Source organism: Dipodomys merriami, unplaced genomic scaffold, assembly GCF_024711535.1.
Source record: "Dipodomys merriami isolate MVZ:Mamm:240054 unplaced genomic scaffold, mDipMer1.0.p SCAF_1, whole genome shotgun sequence".
Lineage (NCBI taxonomy): Eukaryota > Metazoa > Chordata > Mammalia > Rodentia > Heteromyidae > Dipodomys > Dipodomys merriami.
In genome coordinates this window covers 128,176,274-128,195,111 of record NW_027202270.1, presented here as the reverse complement: position 1 = coordinate 128,195,111, position 18,838 = coordinate 128,176,274, and the positions used below count along the sequence as shown (strand labels likewise).

Below are 18,838 nucleotides of genomic sequence, written 5' to 3'. Positions count from 1 at the left end.
TCTGTGAGACTCTTATCTCTAATAAACCACTAGTCTAAGACCAGAGTTCAAGCCCCATGACTGACAAAAAGAAAAAAAATTTATCTATATTATTAGCTTACATTAATTATGCAGAGGGGCACTGTCCTTGAGCATCTTTTGCTCAAAGCCAGCACTCTACCACTTGAGTCATAGTTCCAATTCCAGCTTAGAATCTGTTTATGGAATTGAATCTAGAGCTTCATGTATACGCTGGGCAAGCACTCTATCACTAAGCTACAATTCCAGCCTCATACAATTCTTTTTTTTTTTTTTTTTTTTTTTTGTCGGTCGTGGGGCTTGAACTCTGGGCCTGGGCGTTGTCCCTTAGCTCTTCAGCTCAAGGCGAGCGCTCTACCACTTGAGCTACAGCGCCACTTCCGGTTTTCTGGTGGTTTTATTGGAGATAGGAGTCTCACGGTCTCTCCTGCCCGGGCTGGCTTTGAACCGTGATCCTCAGATCTCAGCCTCCTGAGTAGCTAGGATTACAGGCGTGAGCCACCAGCGCCCGGCTACAATTCTTTTTTGCAGTGATTTAAAAAAAATTATATTGCAATTCTGCCTATGAATATTCTTTCTTTTTTTTTCTTTTACCAGTCCTAGGGCTTGAACTCAGGGCCTGGGCACTGTCCCTGAGCTTCTTTTGCTCAAGACTGTAGCACTCTATCACTTGAGCCACAGCGCCACTTCCAGCTTTTTCTGCTTATATGATATTGAGGAATTGAACTCTACCGGTAAGCCACATTCCCAGCCCCTATGAATATTCTTGACAACATGAAATTTAAACCTGATTATGTTTTTATCATATAATAAATATGTATGATAAATATTGTTTAATAAAACTGTATACTTAAACTTTCATATAAGGGTGAAAACTTTTAAAATTCCATTATTCTTCTCAAAAACTTTGTGCCAAGAGAAAAAAAATCCAGACATGAATAAAAGAATATAAAGTTTATGGGGCTAGGAAGGTGGCTCAGTGGTAGAGCGCTTGCCTTGCATGCCTGAGGCCCTGGGTTCGATTCCTCAGCACCACATAAGCAAAAAGAAAAAAGCCGGAAGTGGCGCTGTGGCTCAAGTGGTAGAGCGCTAGCCTTGAGCTGAAGAGCTGAGCGACAGCGCCCAGGCCCAGAGTTCAGGCCCCAGGACCGGACCAAAAAAAAAAAGAATATAAAGTTTATGATTCTTTTTTTGTGTGTGCTGATACCAGGGTTTGACCTTAGGGCCTTGGGGGTCTTGCTTGGCTTGCTTGCTCATGGCTGGTACTCTACTGGAGCCATATCTGTAGTTCAGCATTTTTCTGGCTAATTGGAGATGGAAGAAGTCTCACAGACTTCTCTGCCTTGGCTGACTCTGAATCTCAATTCTCCAGGATTCAGTTGCTTGAGTACCTAAGATTATAGGTGTGAGCCACTAGCACCAGATTATGATCACATTCATATGAAACATAAGGACAAGCAAAAGTTACCAATACTAACAGAATGCATATCAGTGGTTGCTAGTTCAGAAATGGGAAACACTACCTGGGTGTCTTTGGCTCACATCTATAATCCTAGCTACTCAAGAGGCTGAGATTTGAGGATTGCAGGTCACAGCCAGCCTGGCTAGGAAAGTCCCTGAGACTTTTTTTTTTGTCATGGGGCTTAAACTCTGGGCCTGGGCGCTGTCCCTCAGCTCATCAGCTCAAGGCTAGAGCTCTACCACTTGAGCCATAGTGTTACTTCTAGTTTTCTGGTGGTTAATTGAAGAGTCTCATAGACTTTCCTGCCCAGGCTGGCTTTGAACCACAATCCTCAGATCTCAGCCTCCAGAGTAGCTAGGTATATAGGCATGAGCCACCAGTGCCCGGCTGAGACTCATCTCCAATAAACCACAAGAAACCTAGAAGTGGTGCTGTGGTGCAAGTGGTAGAGCGCTAGCCTTGTGCTGAAGAGCTGAGGGACAGCACTCAGGCACAGAGTTCAAGAGCCCCATGACTAACAAAAGAGAGAGAGGTGGAGGGTGGACATGAGGGGGACACTATAACATGGTATATTTGTCAAAATGCATTTCCTGGGGCTGGAAAGGTGGCTCAGTGGTAGAATGCTTGTCTTGCATGCATGAGGCCCTGGGTTCAATTCCTCAGTACCACATAAGCAGAAAAAGCCAGAAGTGGCACTGTGGCTCAAGTGGTGGAGCATTAGCCTTGAGCTGAAGAGCTGAGGGACAGTGCCCAGGCCCAGAGTTCAGGCCCCACAACTAACAAAAAATAAAATATAAAATAAATGCATTTCTTTGAATACCTTACATGGCTATGTTTTATTGTACAGAAATATATCTCAATAAAGTTGATTAAAAACCATTTCTACCTGGGCACCAGTGGCTCAAGCATGTAATCATAGCTACTTAGGAGGCTGAGATCTGAAGATAGTAGTTTGCAGCCAGCCCTGGCAGAAAAGCCTGAGAGATGCTTTTTTTTTTTTTTTTTTTTTTGGTCGGTAGTGGGACTTGAACTCTGGGCCTGGGCACTGTCCCTCAGCTCTTCAGCTCAAGGCGAGCGCTCTACCACTTGAGCTACAGCGCCACTTCCGGTTTTCTTGTGGTTTATTGGAGATAGGAGTCTCACAGTCTCTCCTGCCCGGGCTGGCTTTGAACCGCGATCCTCAGATCTCAGCCTCCTGAGTAGCTAGGATTACAGGCGTGAGCCACCAGCGCCCGGCTTTTTTTTTTTTTTACCAGTCCTGGGGTTTGAACTCAGGGCCTGCTCACTGGCCCTGAGCTTCTTTTGCTCAAGGCTAGCACTCTACCTGTTGAGTCACAGCACCAGTTCTGGCTTTTTCTTTATATGTGGTACTGAGGAACCGAACCCAGGGCTTCCTGCATGCTAGGCAAGCACTCTACCACTGAGCCATATTCCCAGCCCCAAGCCTGAGAGATTCTTATCTCCAATTAACTACCCCCCCCCAAAAAAAAAGGCAGAAGTGGTACGGTGGCTCAAGTGGTAGAGCACTAGCTCAAGGACAGCACCTGGCTCTGAGTTTAAGCCCCAGGACTGGCACAAAAAACAAACAAATAAAACCCAAAAACATTTCTATGATTATTCTGAAAAGATAGAAGTGAGAATATCTGGGACAGGGACTGCTTTAAATGTCTTAGGAAAACCTCAGTAAAATTGGAGGGGTAAATGATTACAAATGATTACAAATGTAAAATGATTACAAATCAGACTTAAATAATTACCTCAAATAGTAGAGCCTGGGCTTTCTTTTCCGGCAGTAAGCGTAGTCCTGCTGTGGCCTTCAGGACCACTGGCGTCCTTTTCCAGTGACTTCGAGGGATTGAACCTTTGGCCACCTCTAAGAGCCCTTGAACAGTCTCAGCAGCCTTCAAAAGAGACAAGGGACTCACACAATGAGCTATCCATTTAGCAGAACTGCTCTGAGTGGGCCTTGAAGTAGGCATCAACCCCTCTCCCTGTGCTCTGTAGAAGCAGAAACTCAGAAAAGTGAGCCCCTTTGAAAGAGAGACCACAATTCTATAGTGTGGTTATTTTAGTGGACTGTCATTTTGTTTTGATAAGTTATGTTCAGGCCAGAAAATTTGAGTACAGTGAAGAGAAATTAGTAGTTAAGAATCAAGAGAAGCTGGGCACTGGCTGCTCATGACCGTAGTCCTAGCTACTCAGGAGTCTGAGATCTGAGGATCACGGTTCAAAGCCAGCCCAGGCAGAAAACTCTGGGAGACTCTTATCTCCAATAAACCATCAGAAAACAGGAAGTGGCACTGTGGCTCAAGTGGTAGAGCACTCGCCTTGAGCTGAAGAGCTGAGGGACAGCGCCCAGGCCAAGTTCAAGCCTAGGACTGCCGCCCCCCCCTCCAAAAAAAAAAGAATCAAGAGACTTCCTTGGCAGTCCTAGGACCTAACCTGGAACAGTTAGCCTTCCTAGTGCTTGATGGAGATATGGCTTATTTCATCACTAGATTCTTTGTTTGTTTTTTTTTTGGGTCCAGTCGTGGGGCCTGAACTCTGGGCCTGGGCACTGTCCCTCAGCTCTTCAGCTCAAGGCTAGCGCTCTACCACTTGAGCCACAGCAGCCACTTCTGGCTTTTTTTTCTTTTTGCTTATGTGGTGCTGAGGAATCGAACCCAGGGCCTTGTGCATGCAAGGCAAGCGCTCTACCACTGAGCCACCTTCCCAGCCCCATCACTAGATTCTTTTGTGTACTAAATGAGGCAGAGCATGTGGTACCATGCAAATCAAATGCTAGCTTTAGTTGTCATGATGTGATCGCAAGGTCAGAACATGTCAGGCTCATTTTTCTGTCACCAGCATCTACATGTATGACACATAGAAGACACTTAATTTGTAATAAATGAAACCCATTATTTGAAATCCAGAATTTCCCTAAGTAAACACACTGTTCCTTGTTATTAGCAACCATAACACAATCACCTTTTCTAAATGTTGCATCAATTTCTGATCATGTACTTGGATAATGTAGTTGCTTTCAACAGTTCCTAATTTCCTAGCACATCTATCATTTCATGTGCTACTAAGTTCAGATAGCCTCTCAGTTCTTTCAAGTTCAATCTTTTTTTTTTCTTTTTAAATTGAGGTAGGATTTCACAATCTAGCTCAGGCTGGCCTTAAATTTTCTATCCTATTGTGTGTGTGGATTACAGACATGTGCCATCATGCCTGGCTTTCAAACCATTTTGTTTGGTTTGGTTTGAGATGGTTGCTATGTACCCTAAACTAATCTGGAGTCAGTCTAGATTGGCCTTAACCTCGTGGTCCTCCTGCCTTAGCCTCCTGAATGCTGGCATTACACATGCATTCCATTATGCCTGGCTTCAGATCTTTTTTTTTTTTTTTTTGGTCGGTTATGGGGCTTGAATTCTGGGCATAGGTGCTGTGCCTCAGCTCTTCAACTCAAGGCAAGTGCTCTACCACTTAAGCCATAGTGCCATTTCTGGTTTTCTGTCTCATGGACTTTCCTGACTGGGCTGGCTTTAAACTGTGACCTTCAGGTCTGAGCCTCCTGAGTAGCTAAGATTATAGGCATGAGCCACCGGCATCCAACTTCAAATAATTTTGAATACCAGGGTTTTTCTTAGTGATTATTCTGCAACACTGTACAATCTTTTTATAACTCTTGCCAAAGTTCTGTGTTCTGGCTTATTCCATTTATTTCAGCATAGCCTCAGACACATGGGGTATACTTTGGGTAATCAAATGTGAAATACAGCCATTGGCTAACCACAATTTCTCATTCTTCTACTACCAAGGACTTTTATCCTCATGTACTGTTTCCTAATTTCTCAGATACAGGCATGGTTCCATCCTGCATCAGGGCACTCTGAAAATTTATTACCATGTCTTTCTGTTTGTCTGTGCTGGTTCTGGGGCTTGAACTTGGGACCTGGGCACTGTCCCTTAGCTTTTTTACTCCAGGCTAGCACTCTATCACTTGAGCTACAGGTTCACTTCTGGATTTTTGGTCCTTAATTGGAAATACAAATCTCACAGACTTTCCTGCCCTACCTGAATTAGAACTATGATCCTCAAATCTTAGCCTCTTAAGTAGGTAGATAATTAGAGGGTGAGCCATTGCATGCCAGCCTCATTTATACCTCATATCCTATGGAATTTCATGTACATTTTCTGCATTTGCATGAATGCGGCTGATGCTTTCAACTCTTCTTAATTTTTTTTTTTTAATTTGGTATCACAGCTTGAAAACTCTGGGCCTTGTGTTCTTCCTCAGCTTTTTTTTTTTGCTCATGCTGGCATACTACCACTTGAACTGCACCACCAGTTCCTGGCCAAGCATTTTAATCAAGTTAATTACCTCAACATCTTAAAGCAGAAAATATAAGGAAAGAAATTGCTTAAAAGCTGGTATCATACCAGGCAGGTGCTCACACCTGTAATTCTAGTTACTCAGGAGGCTGAGATCTGAACATTGTGGCTTGAAGGCAGCCCAAACAGACAAGTCTGTAAGATTTATTTCCTATTTAACCAGCAAAAAGTGGAAGTGGAGTGGTGGCTCAAGTGGTAGAGCACCAGCTTTGAGAAAAAAAACAACAACTAAGGAACAGCATATAGGCCCTGAATTCAAGGCCCCGTACAGGTATACACACATATACAAAAAAATATGCTATCATTTCCTGCCTGAACACAACTTATTTTCTAGTCCCTTTCCACTCAGCCTTTGTTACTGCTATCAAGGAGACTCACTGAGAAGAGAAAACTGATTACACACATGGCCTCAATATCATTAATGAGCAGCATGAAATATTTAAGCAACAGTGGTATGGTACAATTATCTACGCACTGAGAATCTAGAAATCAAATCTTAATAAACTCACCTGCTTAGGTTGATCTACAAAAGCAGAAAGTCCTGGCTTCACAGAATCAAAAATTTCTCCTTCCAGAATTGGAAGCTGTCCTGTTTTGTCCATGGAACAAGAAAAACAGTTGTTTTTCAAGTTAGGCTTGGATTAACCTATCTCTACCAAGCTATTCCAAATGACCTCACTTGTGATTCAATGTCTTGCAGAAGTATTGGGTATAGAGGGTATCAGGCAACCTTTGAGGATCTTTTGCCATTTCTCTGAGGGATAGTTAGCTCTTTCTCTTTCTTCCATGTTTCTATTTTTATCTTAATCAATTAATTAATTGGCAGTACTTGGGTTTTGAACTCAAGGACTTCCACTGGCCTAGCAAGTGCTCTACCTAAGCCATTAATAGAACATTTTGTTTTATAGTTCAGAAAGGGCCCCACACCCCAATATTGTTTTACCTGCCTCCCAAGAAGCTGGAATTATGAACATGCACTACTCCATTTGTCCTATTTTACTTTATTTTTAATTTTTTTGTTGTTGTTGGTTGTAGGACTTGAACTCTGAGTCTGGGCGCTGTCCCTCAGCTCTTCAGCTCAAGGCAAGCACTCTACCACTTGAGCCACGGCACCTCTTCCAGTTCTCTGATGGTTCACTGGAGATAGATTCTCACGGATTTTCTGCCTGGGCTGGCTTTGGACCGTGATCCTCATATCTCAGTCTCCTGAGTAACTAGAATTAGAGGTATGAGCCACTAGCGCCCATCTATTTTTAACTTTTTGAGATGAGGTTTCTCTCTGTAGCCCAAGTTGGCTTTGAGTTTGCTATGTAGCTCAGCTGGCTTCATAGTTATCATTCCCTTGTTTTTGCATCCTGGCTCTTTAGGTAACAGAAAGAAGGAAAACTGACAATTTAGCTAAAGTCGTTCTTAAAAGTTTCCTTAGCCCCCTCACCAAAAATGCCAGTGGAATGCTATGTGATCTTTCCCAAAGATTACACCCAATATTCTTTTTTTTTTTTTTGGGTCCGGTCGTGGGGCCTGAACTCTGGGCCTGGGCGCTGTCCCTCAGCTCTTCAGCTCAAGGCTAGCACACTACCATTTGAGCCACAGGGCCACTTCCGGCTTTTTTCTTATGTAGTGCTGAGGAATAGAACCCAGGGCCTCGAGCATGCAAGGCAAGTGCTCTACCACTGAGCCACCTTCCCAGCCCAACACCCAATATTCTTAATATTTTGGAGTTCTGGAATATTAAGCACTTTTAGAGAAGAAGAAAGAAAGTTACAGCTATATTTTTGGGCATGTAGGTTTCAGACTCCAGCTAGACCACAACTCTCTTAATGTCACATGGAATTAAATTATGCATCCAATTAAAATTCAACATGTTCTCTGAAGAAATACATTCATGGGCTGGGAAGGTGGCTCGGTGGTAGAGCGCTTGCCTTGCATGCATGAGGCCCTGGGTTCAATTCCCCAGCACCACATAAGCAAAAAGACAAAAGCCGGAAGTGGCTCTGTGGCTCAAGTGGTAGAGCACTAGCCTTGAGCTGAAGAGCTGAGGGACAGCGCCCAGGCCCAGAGTTCAGGCCCCACAACTAGAGCCAAAAAAAAAAAAAAAAAATTCCTGGGCTGGGAAGGTAGCTCAGTGGTAGAGCGCTTGCTTTGCAAGCACGAGGCCCTGGGTTTGATTCCTCAGCACCACATAAGCAAAAAGGAAAAAGCCGGAAGTGGCGCTGTGGTTCAAGTGATAGAGCGCTAGCCTTGAGCTGAAGAGCCTAGGGACAGCACCCAGGCCCAGAGTTCAGGCCCCATGACCGGACCCGCAAAAAAAAAGAAAGAAACACTTCTTACACAGCACATTTGTTTCAGGAGATGGGAAAGTGTGGATTCTGGCAAGGTTTCCAGCTGAACTTACCTGGCATTTTCTGCACGAATGTGTAAACATGAATTCGAGTTCCAGTGCTCCCTGCATCAAACATAATTCCATACAAGGTGCTGGCACTGACATTGAGGGGGCACATAGAAGACAGGAAGACACCCTCAAACCATGTCTGCTGGTCTCTGTAGAAGACAGTACTGCAAACACAGGGTATCACCAGCATGAAAATGATAGTGCCCCAGGAAGCAGCCATCTCTTCCCAAGATGCAATGACTCAAGGCTTTGTTGCAGAAGCAATGCTGCTCACACTCCTGTAGTGGCTTACAGGACAAAAATGAAGTCAGTCCAATTGCCTTTTTTGGTTAATCTGTAAATCATACCATTACACTAAAGGTGTTCCACTTCTATTTCTAATAACCAGTACAACAAGCTAAACCAGTGTAAAACAGACATAGCACCTTTTCTGACGAATATCAGGTTCCAAAAGGAAATTGGGATTAAAAATCTATTTTCCCATGCTTAGTTTTTAATTGTAGGGAGTGTCAACTTAATTTAAAAACACAAATACAAACCATTATGGGTTTTAAACAGCCTTCATAGGCTTCAGGCCATAATTTAGGGCAGATAGACAAATTAAGGTAGAGATATCGTATGACATGCTTAAAGTCCTAAGTCAAGTCAGTGGTAAAATCCAGATTCAGAATCAGTCTTCACTTTGTCTACCTTTCCTTTTCCCTGATTCCAAATGCCTCACTTACAGCAAGTGTGTGTGTATGCATATATACACACATGTATATAAATGCATGAATATAGGTATGTGCATATATACATGGATGCATATGTAAAACAACTGCTGGTACTAAGGCTTGAACTCAAGATTCTCACAATGATCAGCCTTTTTTTCTTTGGTGGGGGGGGTCCGGTTGTGGGGCCTGAACTCTGGGCCTAGCTGCTGTCCCTCAGCTCTTCAGCTCAAGGCTAGCACTCTACCATTTGAGCCACAGCGCCACTTCTGGCTTTTTTTTTTGCTTATGTGGTGCTGAGGAATCGAACCCAGGGCCTCATGCATGCAAGGCAAGCACTCTACCACTGAGCCACCTTCCCAGCCCATGATCAGCCTTTTTGTTCATGCCTGGTGCTCTATACCTGAGCCATGTCTCCAGCCTGGCTCTTTGCTAATTAGAGATGTAATCTCTTGGACTTTTCAGCCCAAACTAGCTTTGAACCAAGATCCTCTAAAGTCTCAACCTCCAAAGTATCTAGGATTAGAGGTGTGAACCAATGGCATCCATCTAACTTATATTTTTTAATGTGACCATAGCAGACAAACAAACAAAAAAAACACGTTATTTTTCTTAGCATTATTTGTTTTTAATTTTCTTTGTCACTCACGGGGCTTGAACTCAGATCCTGGGTGCTATCTGAACTTTTTCACACAAGCCTAGCAATGAACCACTTAAGCAACAGTGCTACTTCCAGTTTTTGGAGGTTAATTAGAGATAAGAGTCTCCTGGCCTTTCCTGCCTGGGCTGGCTTTGAATTACGATCCTCAGATCTCAGCCTCCTGAGTAGCTAGAATTACAGGCATGAGCCATCAGTGCCTGGCTTGTTTTGAATTTTATTTATTTATTTATTTATTTATATTTTTTTGCTAGTCCTAGGGCTTGAATTCAGGGCCTGGGCACTGTCCCTGAGCTGCTTCTGCTCAAGGCTAGCATTCTACCACTTGAGCCACAGCCTTTTCTGTTTATGTGGTACTGAGGAATTGAACCCAGGGCTTCATGCATGCTAGGCAAGCACTCTACCAACAAGCCACATTCCCAGTCCTGTTTTGAATTTTTATGTAAGGAGATTGGATATAAATGTTCTTGGAAATCTCATGTAAAGCCAGTGTACAGAGCCAAGTGTCAGGTCAGAGGCACTGGGTTTCAGTTCTAGTATTTGTATCTACTTAGGAGTTTCATGATCTTGAGAAAAACTACTAAGCATCTCTATGACTACTTCCTCATATGTCAAATGAGAAAAAAAAAAGTACTTGCTTAGCTGAGTGCCCCGGTGGCTCATGCCTATAATCCCAGCTACTCAGGAGACTGAGATCTGAGGATCACAGTTCAAAGCCAGCCCAGGCAGAAAAGTCAGTGAGTCTCTTTATCTCCAATAAACCAGTAGAAAATTGAAAGTGGCACTGTGGCTCAAGTGGTAGAGTGCTCACCTTGAGCTGAAGAGCGCAGAGACATCGCCCAAGCCCTGAGTTCAAGCCCCATGACCGACAAAAAAAAAAAAGTACTTGCTTTATCTTCTTCCTATAGTTATTAGAAAATTGAATTATTTATATATAAATCAGAGATTTGCTTTTAAATGACAATGCGTTGTTCTATGATTCTATAACACCTTTTATTTGTTTTTCTTTTCTTTTTCTTTTTTGTCAGTTGTCGGGCCTGAACTCTGAGCCTGGGCGTTGTTCCTCAGCTTTTCCACTCAAGGCTAGCTCTCTTCCACTTGAGCCACAGCACCACTTCTGGCTTTTTCCGCTTATATGGTGCTTAGGAATTGAACCCAGTGCTTCATGCATGCAAGGCAAGCACTCTACCACTGAGTCTCTTTCCCAGCCCTGCTTTTTTTGTTTGTTTGTTTTTTGTCAGTCATGGGGCTTGAACTCTGGGCCTGGGCACTGTCCTGAGCTCTTCAGCTCAAGGCAAGCTCTCTACCACTTAAGCCATAGCACCACTTCTGATTTTCGGATGGTTAATTGGAGATAAGAGTTGCCTGGGAACTTTTCTGCCCAGGCTGGCTTTGAACAGTGATCCTCAGATCTCAGCCTTCTGAACATCTAGGATTACAGGCATGAGCCACTGGCACCTGGCTATACTGTTTTCGTTATAGGGTTCTAGCACATTCAAAAATCTGAATAATGGATTTGAGGCAAAATGAAATTAAATAGGCTCACCAAGCTTATGCCTGTAATCCTATCTACTTAGGAGGCTGAGATCTGAAGATAGAAGTTCAAAGCCAGTGTGGGCAGGAAAGTCCCAAGTGGAGCTATGGGTCAATTGATAATAGTGCTCCCCTTGAGCAAAAAAGCTGAGGGAAAGCTGGGTTCTAGTGGCTCAGTGCATATAATCTTAGCTTCTCAGGAGGCCAAGATCTAAGGATCATAGTTCAAAGCCAGCCCAGTCAGGAAGATCTGGGAGACTCTATCCAATTTAACCAACAAAAAGCTGAAGGTAGAGCTGCGGTGCTAGTAGAGTGCTAGCCTTGAGAGACAGAGAAAAAAATCTCATGGACTGTGCCTAGGCCCTGAGTTCAAATCCCATGATTGGCCCAAAAAAGCTCAGGAACAGGAATCCAGACCCTGAGTTCAAAGCCCAGGGTCAGCACAAAACAACAAACACTTGGTAGTGTTCAATGGAATAAAGGGATCCATTCTATCTGTTTTAGTTAAGCTTTCTTCTTTTTTTAGAGGGACATTACACGAGAAACAAATAACAAAGAACTGGGTACTTTATGTTTTGGTGATTTGTAGCTGTTCTGCTGGAAAGATAAAAGGATACAGTCTGTGTGCCATGATGTCATTTGTAAAGGAGAACTGGAATTCCTCAAGGTCAGCCTTGGTACTGGTGGATAATTCTTTGTCATAGGAGCTCTCTGTGTATGGTAAGTTTTTTAGTACCATGTCTGGCCTCTACTTCGGGCAACTACTACTTTTCTTTCCCAACCATACTAATTATGAAAACCAAAAATGTTCCTGGACATTGTTCAACTATCTCCTTTTGGCAAGGGCCTATTTTCCCTGTTTTAGCTACATATTCTCTTGGAATTAATAAAAACTGCCAGAGCTACCCTATAATCATTAAGGATGGTTTAGTTGGCTTTTATATATTTGCTCAAAAACAGTTGTGGGTCATTTGAACCAGATTTCATGAGTAGATTTGTTTCTTCCTCTTTTTCCCAACAGCCTGTTTTTCTTTGTTGTTGTTGCTTGTTTTTTCTTTTTTTAATGTTGGAGACCAGGACTTGAACTTGGTACCTCATGCTTTCACTCACTGGCTAATGCTCTACCAACTGAGCCATGCCTCCAACCCATTTTGATTTTTTGCTAGCAGTACTGGGGATTTGACTTTTATCTATTCCCTCAACCCATCCTGGTGTGTTGGGGGAGGGGGGAGTACTAGAGATTGAACTCAGGGCCCGGGCACTGTCCCCTTAGCTTTATTGCTCAAGGCTGGCATGCTATTACTTGAGTCATAGCTCCACTTCTACCTTTTTGTGGTTAACTGGAGATAAGAGTCTCATGGACTTTCCTGCCAAGGCTGGCTTCAAACCTAAATGCTCAGATTTCAGCCTCCTACCTAGGACTAGAGGCTGACCCAGCCTGGTTTTTCAATGATTGTCTATTACATGTTGGATTTCTTGCACAAGACATAGTTAGTTACTGGCTAAGTAGCATGGTCTGAGTCCAAAGCTCCCATTTCCAGATCCCTTATTCCTTTATTTAGAAATACTTGGTATATCTGGAATACAGAGTAGATCCTAGGAAATCAGCCACTGAAACAGGGCAGCTGCCTGGCCAAATGAATACTCACACACTATTTAAATCACTCCCTTCGGCTGGTTCTTCTTTTACAGCAAATGGGCTGGACATGTAGATCAAGCTAAATAACTGAAAACAAAAATACCTTCTTTTAGATTCTCCAAGTACTAACACTGGACCTTTGCCTTATCCATCACCTGATCCCTCCTCTCACTCAGGCACTATTTTTTTTATTTTTGTCAGTTGTAGGGCCTGAACTCAGGTACTGTCTTTGAGCTTTATTTTCACTCAAAAGTAGTGTTCTACCACTTTGAGCCACAATACCAGGTCTGGTTTCCTGGTGGTTAATTGGAGATAAGAGTCTCATGGACTTTCTTGTCTTGGGGCCATCCTCAGATCTCAGCCTCCTCAGTAGCTAGGATTACAGGCATGAGCCACCAACACCTAGCCATTCAGGCACTAATTTTTCTCTGGCTCTTTGATGATAATTTCTTCAAGGGCCACTCAGATTTTCTTTATTATTGTAGTTTTTGAAAAGCCTCTCTATCTTCTGTTTTCATTAAGCAGACATTCTTTCCTCAGAGGTTTTTTTTTTTTTTTTTTTTTTTTGGGGGGGGGTCCAGTCATGGGGCCTGAACTCTGGGCCTGGGTACTGTCCCTCAGCTCTTCAGCTCAAGGCCAATGTTCTACCACTTGAGCCACAGTGCCACTTCCGGCTTTTTTCTTTATGTGGTACTGAGGAATCGAACCCAGGGCCTTAGGCATGCAAGGCAAGCGCTCTACCACTTAGCCACCTTCCCAGCCCCTCTTTCCTCAGAGTTTTAAAGTAGAAAAAAAATACATCCTGGATATCTACTTTCATAGAACAAAAACTGCTGAGTCACACTATTATTCAGTGTAAATGCAAACAATGAACCTTAGAGAAAGCAGAGAATGGACACATTAAATAAATATCCTTTTTACCCTCAGCACTTACCTTCTAATCCAACCTCACTTTTCCTTAAGACTAGCTATCTGAAAAATGCTATTAAAAAACTTAAAACTTTAATTTGTTCAATGGCGTTGTATTGTATATATGTCTGCACAGCTTGCTCATTCATTAAAAAAAAATCTTTATCCAAATTTTACCTTTTCTGTGAGACCTTCCATGTTCCCAATTCCCACCACCCTCTCCTTTCTTCTCTTTTAGTTCTGAAGTTTGAACTCAAGACTTCACACTTGCTGGGCAGGATCTCTACCACCTGAGCTACGACTCTAATTTGGGCATTCATTTCTTTTTTTTTTTTTTTTAACGTGTTGTTTTTTTTTTGGGTCCGGTCGTGGGGCCTGAACTCTGGGCTGGGCGCTGTCCCTCAGCTCTTCAGCTCAAGGCTAGCGCTCTACCACTTGAGCCACAGTGCCACTTGCTGTTTTTTTCTTTTTGCTTATGTGGTGCTAAGGAATCGAACCCAGGGCCTCAGGCATGCAAGGCAAGCGTTCTACCACTGAGCCACCTTCCCAGCCCCTGGGCATTCATTTCTTTTAAACAAACAAAGATTATGGAGTCGAGCTTGCCACATTTGAGGAAACTGCAGAGGTCAGCATACATGGAGTGCAATGGACAAACCTTAGTCTGACAAGACCACCTTTGTAATCATGGTATGTCCCCTACCAGGTAAATATGCTCATGGCATTTTTGATAGGGTCTCATTTTTTGTCCAGCTCAGCCAAGACCACAATCTTATTTATGCTTCCTACCAACTCTGGTATGAAATGTACCATTTTGCCTAACCTTTCCTCCTAAAATAGGTCTCAATTCTCCCTGCCCCACCCTCCAAGGGCTCCAAATCTCTACTTCTGGAGATGCTAGGATTACACACATGCTGTCCTCCCTTTTTAAAACTGCAACTCAGGGGCTGGGAAGGTGGCTCAGTGGTAGAGCGCTTGCCTAGCATGCAAGAGGCCCTGGGTTCGATTCCTCAGCACCACATAAACAGAAAAAGCCGGAAGTGGCGCTGTGGCTCAAGTGGTAGAGCGTTAGCCTTGAGCTGAAGAGCTGAGGGACAGCGCCCAGGCCCAGAGTTCAGGCCCCATGACCGGACCCAAAAAAACAAAAAAACAAAAAAAAACTGCAACTCAGCGGGCCACATGCACATTTTTTACCTTTCTTCTCTTTCTCACAGCACTTTTCACTTTCTAACACACTTCATAATCTATTACACTTTTATTTTCACATTCCCTGCTTTACCTCACTTCTATCCCTCATGTAAGCTATGTCTGCAAAGATTTTTGTGTTTTATTCCTGATGTGTTCCTGGTGCTCGAATAGTGTTAATATATAATAGTGTTAATCTATAATATTAATAGTGTTAATATATAACATATAGGTGTTATAATAATCCAATAACTCAGGCACTACACACATATTTAGCAAAAATATAATAGATGATCTTACCAAAAGATTAATTGCCCACTGGATGATGATGATGATTGCACACTGCCAAGGAAGGAGTTCCCAAATGTGTCAGTACACAAAGGTGTTATTTTGTACAAATTTGTTAAGTTTTATATGCTTTTAAGCTGAGGCTAAATACATGAGCATATTTAAATCACATTTCAGAATGAATAATCTTCTCAACATCTCTTGCTCACAACCCGCCCTTTTGATTCTTTTCTTGAAACTGGGGTAACCACTTACTATCTTTCACTCACTTTTTGGTGTTTTTTGTTGGTAGTATCTGTTTTGAGATAGGGTCTCAGATGTAGCTTTGGATGGCCTCAAGCTCACTCACTATCCTCTTGTACTAGTCTCCCACGGTTTTCAGTTTCTGTACACCTCTATAAACACTAATTCTTCCTACTTGCCCTTCTCAGAGCTTCACATTCTGGTTTTACTTCTTCTAAATCCTTTGGAGCCTGAGAGAACACAATCCGAAAGGACCCAGGCCCTATTCAGTACTCACCTGCTCATGTCTGCCTGTTTGCTGTGAATCCTTGCTCTGTTAGTTGCCTTTTGCTCTTTGCTCCTACTTGAGCTCTTCTGAATCAAGCTGGCTTTCTGAACCACAGTCACCTTTGTGCCAGTATGCAACTGGGTTGAATTTTGCTAACTCATTCCCTTTTATCCTTCACTCCTCCCTTCTCTACCTTTTGTATGGATGTATGATTGTCGGGCTCATCTACTTTTATGACTGTTAAGTGCTACCTAATAGAATAATTGCTCACGGGCAGAAATAACTCAAGAACTGGATTCTGGTTGATTTTATATTAGTCAAATAATGGAAAGTTAAAAGCACCTCTTGATAGTTTCCAACTCTGAGATGGAATTTAGAAAGCTCAGTAGTGATTATCTAGTTAATAAGTATCTAGTATATAGTAGACACTGTACTAGGTTCCAAATATAAAAAGAGAAATCAAACAGACTTAGACAGACTTTGGTTTATGAGAAAAAACAGACAAGTAAACCAATGACAATAATGTACTGGGCTGTCATTTAACAGAATTGTCTGGACTGGCAACTCAAGTATTTAGGGGACAAGCAATGGCTTAGAAAGGAAGAATGGAAATAAGAAAAGGATAGGAGATTATTGAGGGGTAAGGCAAAAGGTAGATCCTGAATCAGAAGGAAGTGACTTGGGCAAGGGACATATACAGAATTTGAGAACCTCAAGTATGATTGAAAAAACCCCAAAAGTGTACCAGAATAAAGAGGACCAATGTGGGGAAGGATAGTTCTGAGGGCATTAAATCCTTAGATGGTTCCATGGTGACAGTTATTAAGTCCATCTCTAAGCAAATATCAATATTGATTGACTTGGATAAATGATACCATATTTCCCAGCAAAAGGAAATACTAGACTATGACAGGAGAGTAGAAAACTCCACAAAGAAGGATTTAAAAACTATGAAGCATAAGTTCCACTGCCAGTTCATCCACAGCAAAGCTGGTTTTAATGAGTTAAAAATTAAACATAAGGCAAGTTGAAAATGCAACTAGAATAAATTTTTTAAGCGGTAAGTTGAACCATGGATACAGCTTAACAACTTGACACAAAAGTCATGCCAAAAAAAGTCAAGGGACTGGGATGGTGGCTCAGTGGTACAGTGCTTGCCTTGCATGCATGAGGCCCTGGGTTCAATTCCTCAGCACCACATAAGCAGAAAAACCTAGAAGTGGCACTGTGGCTCAAGTGTAGTGTGCTAGCCTTCAGCTGAAGAGGTGAGGGACAGTGCCCAGGTCCAGAGTTCAGGCCCCATGACCAAACAAAAGAAAACAAAACAAAAAAGTCATGGCAAACAAAAGTAAGGTGAGTCTAGTAAGTTAAGTGTGGGACAGAGTTTAGCACAGTGCGCAAGGCCTCACTGGGGATTTAACTTGTGACCTACATAAACAATACAAAGGGCCAGCTCCTCAAATACTTTGCTATCTGAATGGAATCTAATACGTGAGTTCATATCTTTAGTATTCTCAAAGTCAAGTTCTAAATCTGGAACACATTTGGGGTGAATGCACCCCAAACTAGGTAAGGAGCAGGGAATACCCCCTTACCAAATACCCTCAATTGAGAAAACTCTCTATTCCCCTTCAAACCAGCCCATAGATGGGTTATTATATTATTATATATTGAATCAAATATACATTTATTTAGAAATTATTGGTTGGCTACTGCTATCTATTTACAAGTACAGATGAATTATCAAATCCATGCTCTTTAAGAGACAGAAGTAAGATGGAAAAAATACACACCCATAAACTTCAATGAAGAGAAAATTTGAGAAATAGTAGCTATCATGCTGAGACTTCAAAGCTGGGATGATCAAGAAGGCTTGGGGTACCATTTCACAGTGTACAATGCTTGCCTAATATTTCAGAAGGGAAATTAATTAAGAGAGAAATGTTTTTAAGAATAAGGAAAGCTGGGCTGGGAAGGTGGTTCAGTGGTAGAGCGCTTGCCTTGCATGCCTGAGGCCCAGGGTTCGATTCCTCAGCACCACATAAGCAAAAAGAAAAAAAGCCGGAAGTGGCGCTGTGGCTCAGGTGGTAGAGCGCTAGCCTTGAGCTAAAGAGCTGAGGGATAGTGCCCAGGCCCAGAGTTCAGGCCCCACGACCAGACCCAAAAACAACAACAACAAAAAAAACAAGAATAAGAAAAGCTGGTTGCTGGTGGCTCACGCCTGTAATCCTAACTACTAAGGAGGCTGGGCTCTGGGAATCGTGGTTCAAAGTCAGCCTGGTCAGGAAAGACCCTGAGACTCTTATCTCCAATTAACCACCAGAAAACTGGAAATAGTGCTGTGGCTCAAGTGGCAGAGCTCTTGCCTTGAGCTGAAGAGCTGAGGGACAGTGCCCAGACCCAGAGTTCAAGCCCCGTGACTGACAAACAAACAAACAAACAACAAAAACAGTGTGAACTGGGCACTGGTGGCTCATGCCCATAATCCTAATTACTTAGGAGGCTGAGACCTGAAGATTAAAGTTCAAAGGCAGCCCAGTCAGGAAAGTCTATTAGACAATTATCTCCACTAAACTATCAAAAAACTGAAAGTGGAGCTGTGGCTTAAGTGGTAAAGTGCAAAAAGAAGCTCAGGAACATCACCTAGGCCTGAGTTTAAGTCCCAGGATGGGGAGAAAGGAAGGAAGGAAGGAAGGAAGGAAGGAAGGAAGAAAGAAAGAAAGAGAAAGAAAGAAAGAAAGAAAGAAAGAAAGAAAGAAAGAAAGAAAGAAAGACGGAAGGAAGGAAGAAGGGAGGGAGGGAGAGAGAGATGGAAGGAGGGAGGAGGGAGGGAGGAGGGAAAAGAGAAAGAAAGAAAGAAAGAAAGAAAGAAAGAAAGAAAGAAAGAAAGAAAGAAAGAAAGAAAGGAAGGAAGGAAGGAAGGAAGGAAGAAAAAAGATATGGATATGGAAAAGAGATGGGTAATGGGAGAAAATTAAACCAATACATTTAACTAACTACAGAGGGAAACAAACTTGGGATTAAAGTTGAAATTGAGGTGAGATAATTGAGTGTACCAAATATTAAAACTAAAGAGTTTAGACTTTATTCTGTAGGCAGCAGAAGGCCATTGAAGATAATGAGCAAGACAGTCACAAATGTGAACTTGGCAATTGC

General features: G+C 42.6%; 1 protein-coding gene across 1 annotated transcript in view; it reads right to left on the bottom strand.

Moving 5' to 3' along the window:
* Entpd5 (ectonucleoside triphosphate diphosphohydrolase 5 (inactive)) overlaps positions 1–15,815 on the bottom strand; it is a 30,565-nt gene extending 14,750 nt beyond the window's left edge. The window contains exons 1-6 of the mRNA XM_070030228.1: positions 15,692–15,815; positions 15,184–15,225; positions 12,803–12,879; positions 8,256–8,539; positions 6,370–6,449; positions 3,238–3,381 (exon numbers count right to left, since the gene is read on the bottom strand). Coding sequence (XP_069886329.1) covers positions 3,238–3,381; positions 6,370–6,449; positions 8,256–8,472 — 441 coding nt within the window. The 5' untranslated portion in view covers positions 8,473–8,539; positions 12,803–12,879; positions 15,184–15,225; positions 15,692–15,815. The remainder of the gene's footprint in view (positions 1–3,237; positions 3,382–6,369; positions 6,450–8,255; positions 8,540–12,802; positions 12,880–15,183; positions 15,226–15,691) is intronic.
* Positions 15,816–18,838: the final 3,023 nt, after the last annotated feature.